Here is a 6256-nt window from a genome sequence, read left to right as displayed (position 1 = left end):
GATCTATATGCAATTATTTAAAAGTCTTATCATTGGATATGTTATGTAAAATAAATGCTTACAACTATAATTTCGGGCACATACCCACCACGTTAAGCAATTTGCTCTTCTCATTTTCATCTTCTTCTTCTTCTTCCTCATCTCTAAGATTTCTCCATTTCCATTTCCATTCCCAAAGAATCATGAGTTACCCTTACGGCTACCACCAGCCTCCGCCGGAAACCTACCCTCCTCCCGGTCAGATCTCTTTCTTCTTCTTCTTCTGATTTTCCGTCTCCGTTTTCATTTCATCTCATTCTTTCTTCTCTTCTACAGGGTACCCTCCACCGCAGCCTGGATATCCCGGCCATCAGCCACCGCCACCTCCGCCGCACCAAGGCTATCAAGGGTATTTCTATGATGGGTATCAGCCATCGGCGCCGCCTCCTCCTCCTCCACCGCCTTATCATCATCAGCACTATCACTACGATGATCGAAATGATTGTTCCTCATTCCTTCATGGATGGTATGTTATTCCCCTAATTCCTTCAATTTGTGTTATGCTTATTACTCTGCGGTTGATTATTTTGTTGATGCGCTTGTTTGACTTTGTGGTCTTGTTGATTCATCCATTGGTTATGTGTTGTGAAAATTGATTGGATTTGTGGATTTTTTTTGGGATTTTGAAATTGGCAATTCAAATTCCTTCCCACTACTTATAATTTCACTTTGTTTCTTGATCTTCTTTCAATTTGATAGGCTATTTTTCTCTTACAGCAGGAAAAGAAAAAAAATGATTCAATATAGGCCGAGACAATGTGGCTGTCTCTTAGTAATTGTTCGATTGATTTTTTAACTACATTTTGTAATTGCTTGCTCATACATCCAATTGTATAGAATCCTAAGCGACATTATTGTTCCCTCCCCCTTGAATAATTCCTTCTTGCAATAGTCTTTTGTGCTGAGAAGTTATTTAAACCCTTGTTTGGTAACTATTTAGTTTTCCGGTTTTGGAGAAATGTGCTTGTTTTATTACAAGTTCTTTACAATAATTTACTTTCTTAAGGAAACATTTGAGTTCTTAACTACTTTTTTAGTTTTCAAAACTTTCGCTTGAATTTTGGAAACACTTGTAAAATGTAGATAAGAAAACAAAGAAATCCATAACTGAATGTGGTGTTTATAAGCTTACTTTTCAACAACCGAAAACTAAGTTGTTATCAAATGGGATCTAACTTTTTCAATTTGTTTGGATGCACTCTATCTAAGGACATTATAGAATGGAAGGGGCTATCCTGAACCAATCAAAATTATCTTTGTTCTTGTTGTCATGAACGAAGCAGTATTTTTCTTAGTTTAGTTGGCAATAGGGAAAAGTAAATTGGTCATGTAATGTTTGATATGGGTGCACAGAGCATCTGATGCTTCTCCATTAATGCTACTTTATTTGTGATCCAATCCTTTCTTCCTCTTTTTATGTTTCATTAGCTCTGATAAAACTATTGAATTGAACTGTCTGTTTGTCAAATTATTGATAAGACTTTAACAATCTCATTTTTGCCAGTGTGGGTCCATTATCTTTAACGTTGTTCCCTTGTAATTTGGAACTTGATTTTGCTTGTCCATTATCTTTAATATCCATGTTTATAGGCGTTTAAATGTTCCTGTTGTGCATGAGATAGCTAAAGAAGCCCGCTCTTGTTCGGGCGTGTTTTATTGGCTTGCTCCCTTTCTTTGTTGGGTGGAGGACTTGTGTAGAACTTGGATGGTTCTGTTTTTAGGTCCGCGAGGTTCAATTCATGTTTCTTTTCCAAAAATAAAGGAAAGAACATTTAAGAAGTTTGCTTTCTTGCAACAGATAATGTCTTAGTACTTACAGAAGCTTTTGCCCTTTTCCTCCATTAAACTGAGAAATCAAATGCCTAAGAAATGTGAAATAGGTCCTTTTTTCTTCTTTCTTGGTTCTTTTTTAATATGAGCAACCAGCATATGAATTTCATAGTGTCCAATGTGAATGGACTTTTGATTATGAGTAACATTAAATGTATTATCTTGTGCAGCTTAGCCACACTTTGTTGTTGTTGTATGTTGGAGGAGTGCTTGGCCTGCTTCCGGTAGACAGTTGCAAAATCGGTGTTCTTTTTCAATCTATTCAGCCGTGCTGTGTTCGTGTCTTCTATTCTGCTGTGTTCATGTCTTCTATTATGAATCGACGCCTGTTTTTGCATCACTTGGAACAAGATTTGTTTGTTTCTGGTTTGTGTGATTGTAAACCATCTGTATTGTTTGATATCTAAACGCTCCTATTTACTTTTATACATACCTAAATAAATAATAGTTAATACTAGTAGACTTGAAATCCCTATTTTTGTCATCCAGATCAACTTCTTTAAGATTTTGATGCATAGTTTCTGTGGAGCCTTAAAATTATAGAAAGAAGAAAATGCTATTTGAAACTTGGTTTAATCCTTCATTTGGTATCCAAACATTTTGATGTTGTTAGTGGCAAAACTGATGTTGGGCCCGGCTTTCGTTTTTGCAAAAGTGGGGGTTCCTTTATTTTTTTTATTTTTAATAACTTTGACCGTTGATCATGAAGCTAAAACATCTGAATAAATTTCTTTCCAGAAGAGATTGGAAGTATGAGCAATAATAATCAGGACAGGTATTTTCAGGTATTGGAAGCAACAAACAAGTAAGAGTCCATTACCTAGGGAAAGTGAGGACACAAGGAGTTCATATAATTGTTGAAAATAAAAGAATTGAGATTCCATCAAATCTCTCATAAGGTAAAAGAAATGAATTTTTTAGGCACCAATAAAATGTAAGGAAGAGTAGAGTCCTGGGAGTAGATGGCAGAGAGAAATAGAAGGGTTCCAAAAAGCAATTGAGAAATGAGAAAACTGGAATTGCGAAGTCTTGTCTATAACATCGATGCAGATTACAAATTGAAAAACTCCCAATAATTACAATAAACACCAATACACTAAACTCACGTAGCTAAATAAAAATCCCACAGGTCAGTTTCCCTAACAAAGAAAAAGGTACAAAGTAAATTCAAAAGCCTTCAAGGAAACAAGTATCAATCTACAATGTCCATACAAACTTAGGAGCATCTTTCCTTGGTCCTACTAATGTACGGTACAGATACATTTTCCCTACTTTCTGCCCATCGTCGCGGCAGAATTCCGACTGATTGTTCTCGTCAATGATCTCCACGTTCAGCCTCGGCATCTTCTTTGCTAATGTCTTGCAGCCACCAAGAGTAATATTGCAGGACGACATCCAAAGGGATCGCATTGTTTCATACTTCCCAACGTCCTGCAGAAGTGCCATGTCACCAAACGGGCTGTCCATGATCTCGAGCTTGCGGAGTTTCTTGCAACCATTCAGTACGTGAATCATTCCCTTGTCACTGTCCCCAGCAAATGCTAATGAAAGCATTTCTAGATGCTTTGCATATTCACCAATGTAATAGAAGACCTGATCTGTAAGAAGGCCCGAGAGAGATAAACGTCTCAGACCTTTGCACGCTTGAACAATTGCCCCAAAACCTTCATCCAGTGCATTCCCAGTCACGGGGTCCGGTTTTGTGGGATCGAGGATGCACAACCTGAAGCGTATGAAGTTTGGGTTGTTCTTTGCTACGGTTACAAGGGCAGCATTTGTCATCTGATGGCAGAAGTATAATATCGAATGAAGTTTTGGGCAACCCATCGATATAGCAACCAAACCTTCTTCTGTGACAGCAACATTACCAACCCCGGAGAGATCAGACGGGAAAACCCTCAATTCCTGCAATTCTTTACAAGTTGAAGCAACAACTTCCAGTCCTTTGTCTCCAATACCATCCAGAATCTGTGAGGATCACCCAAGATCACTTCTCGTCATTTAAGAGACATAAAATAGACCCACATATAAAGGTGAAATCATATACATATAAAGGTTTATATTGTAGTAGTAAGGTCAAATGATCATACCCACAAGCGCTGAAGTTTCTCGCAATATCGAATAACCTTTATGAGCTCGTTGCCATGAAGCCCAGGAGCATAGCTCAGGTTCAAGGATGTCAAATTTGAGCAAATTGGGTAAATGGAGGCCAGGCAGCGAGGAGAAACATCTAAAAAACCAGATAAACTCCTGATCGATTTGCATTTCAGAATGGTGTTTTTGAGATTGTCATACATCTCAGAATCTCGATCGTGAACGTAAGACCCTGTGCCCAAATCCACAAGTTGAGGAGCACGTGCCAATATATTTTGCAAGGTTTCAAGAGGCACCGCACGGTTCAGCCTCAAACTCTTGAGGTTAGGAGATCTCGCCACAAGCCTCTCAAGGGCGCCAAGATTTACTTCGCCTCTGAGGCAAGCAAAATTCAGACAGACAAGAGATGTGCAGCTCTCTGGAAAGCAGCTAAGCCAGTAATTACTATGGTCATCAATTTCATTCTCTTGCAGGTCCAGCTCCCTCAGAAACCTAAGTGAAACAAAAACCCAACGGCAAACAGAAAGCAAAACACATCAATAAACCATAATCTCGCATCACCCAAAGACCCAACAAATATTTTCCAACTACAATCAATGATAAATCTACACAGCAGCTGAAGAAAAAACCCACTGACAGCATAATCTCTAAACATAGCTCTAAAGTCAGCAATCAACAACACAACACAACAGACCATCTATCCTTAAAATGCTCAGCTCAGACAGACAGAGAGTTTCAAAAACTAATACAGAGCCACCAACTACCAAGAGTAGTAAGTAAATGTAATGTCTCTAATTACAGCCCAACAAACAAAGCTCAACAGCAAAGGAAATTTCTTCTTTTATTATTATTATTATCATTTTACCTGCAATTGGCAGCAATGGCAGCAAGGCCATTGGTGGTGAATCCCTCGCAGCTGAAGAGAAGCAGTGACTTGAAATTGGGAAAGGATCGAGAAAGAAGCTCAAGGCTGTCGTCGGTGACGACCATCCGCTTCAGACGGAGCTCCTCAAGGGAAATCCGGCGCTTAGCAAAGGCTTGGATCCAAGGGTAAACATAGCCACCCCAATCATGAGGGACCAAATTGAAATCGGCGAAATGGGGCTTTCCCTTTAGGGTTAGGGATTTAACACATGGGAATCTTCCGATTAGCCTCTCTGGCGTGATGGAATAGCAATTTCCGACGAATACTTTCTGTCTGCTAAATCTCTCAACTCTGTACCATAATTTGCACACCAACGACACCGCGTTCCGGTCGCGATGAGACGTTACATAATCAAAAACATGTTCTAAAACCTCGTCGGGAAAATAATTCATCGTTTCTCAGCATCCAAACGGAAAATTCCCCCCCCCCCCCCCCAAAAAAAAAAAAAAAAAAACCAGGAGAGAAAAAAAAAATAAAAATGGACGCAACTTTCCCCAGGGAAAGGAAAAAGAAGCAGCAAACACTTTCTGAAGAAAAAAAATATACTTAACCTCCAAAAGGAAAAAAAAAAACGAGGAAACCCCTGCTTTATCCAGCAGTATTACATACCGGGAGAAGAAGAAGGGGACAAATTGAAGCAGATCTCCAACGGATTCGCTAATGAAATTTGAAATCCGCGGCGAAGTTGACAGATCGAAGGTGGTAAAGAGAACATAAGAAGAAATCTTGCATCTGGGCCAGTTCAAAAACGTAGATCTGCAGAGGGAGAGAGATTGGGGGAAAATAAATGGAAAAATTGGGGGAGAGAATGAAGAGAATGATGATGATGATGAAATGAAAAGCAAAACAGAGTTTGATTAGATCTGTTGAAGAAGAACACAAAGAAATATGTACAGAAATTAAAACTAAGGGATTGGATTCTAATGATGCAGATGAGAGAGAGAGATAGAGAGAGAGAGAGAGAACAGAACAAATACGGAAGAACAGCGTCGTCGTCTCTCCTCTTCCACTCAAAAAACGAACTGAGAGAGAAATGGAAGAGCTTGAGAAAGGTAACCATGGTTAGTTTTTAACTGGAGGTAGTTTAACCATGAGTCAACATGCATGTGTCCTTATCTCTTGTTTCGAAGAGAGAGAGGCCCCCACACTGCCCCTTGTCTTAAATTTTTATTTTTATTTTTTGAAAAAAAATAATTTTAACTTTTTGATCCATTTGATTTTGGATTAATTTTAAAATGTTATATTTTTACTTCTACCTTTTTATTTAATTCAGTTTTATTTACATTTGGCTTTTATGCTTCAACATCAAATACTTTTAAATTTGATTTTTCATTGAATACCTAATTTTGATTAATGTTAATTAATTAA

The 6256-nt window shown here is 38.4% G+C and overlaps 2 protein-coding genes across 2 annotated transcripts; one reads left to right on the top strand and one right to left on the bottom strand.

Moving 5' to 3' along the window:
• LOC120071566 (uncharacterized) lies at positions 1-2338 on the top strand. The gene is made up of 3 exons (XM_039023905.2): positions 1-237; positions 316-505; positions 2040-2338. Exons 1-3 carry the CDS (start codon positions 39-41, stop codon positions 2095-2097), a joined length of 447 nt encoding a protein of 148 aa, XP_038879833.2. The 5' UTR covers positions 1-38; the 3' UTR covers positions 2098-2338.
• A 528-nt stretch (positions 2339-2866) lies between these two features.
• LOC120082645 (protein AUXIN SIGNALING F-BOX 2-like) lies at positions 2867-5952 on the bottom strand. The gene is made up of 3 exons (XM_039037900.2): positions 4829-5952; positions 3960-4455; positions 2867-3837 (listed from the first exon to the last, which is right to left on the bottom strand). The coding sequence occupies exons 1-3, from the start codon at positions 5278-5280 to the stop codon at positions 3067-3069; spliced, it is 1719 nt and encodes a 572-aa protein (XP_038893828.1). The 5' UTR covers positions 5281-5952; the 3' UTR covers positions 2867-3066.
• Between the last annotated feature and the right edge of the window lie 304 nt (positions 5953-6256).

The sequence above is a fragment of the Benincasa hispida genome, chromosome 1 (genome assembly GCF_027475165.1).
Source record: "Benincasa hispida cultivar pf3 chromosome 1, pf3_genome.v1.1, whole genome shotgun sequence".
NCBI lineage: Eukaryota > Viridiplantae > Streptophyta > Magnoliopsida > Cucurbitales > Cucurbitaceae > Benincasa > Benincasa hispida.
Note: the sequence above shows the minus strand (reverse complement) of the source record. Positions and strands in the feature narration are given on the sequence as shown.

Coding starts and splice junctions, on each gene's coding strand:
- LOC120071566 (XM_039023905.2), top strand. CDS start 39: ATGTTATGTAAAATAAATGCTTACAACTATAATTTCGGGCACATACCC. Junction 238..315: donor GGAAACCTACCCTCCTCCCG/GTCAGATCTCTT, acceptor TCTCTTCTACAG/GGTACCCTCCACCGCAGCCT. Junction 506..2,039: donor TCCTCATTCCTTCATGGATG/GTATGTTATTCC, acceptor TATCTTGTGCAG/CTTAGCCACACTTTGTTGTT.
- LOC120082645 (XM_039037900.2), bottom strand. CDS start 5,280: ATGAATTATTTTCCCGACGAGGTTTTAGAACATGTTTTTGATTATGTA. Junction 4,456..4,828: donor GCCATTGCTGCCAATTGCAG/GTAAAATGATAA, acceptor TGTTTCACTTAG/GTTTCTGAGGGAGCTGGACC. Junction 3,838..3,959: donor AGAAACTTCAGCGCTTGTGG/GTATGATCATTT, acceptor TGATCCTCACAG/ATTCTGGATGGTATTGGAGA.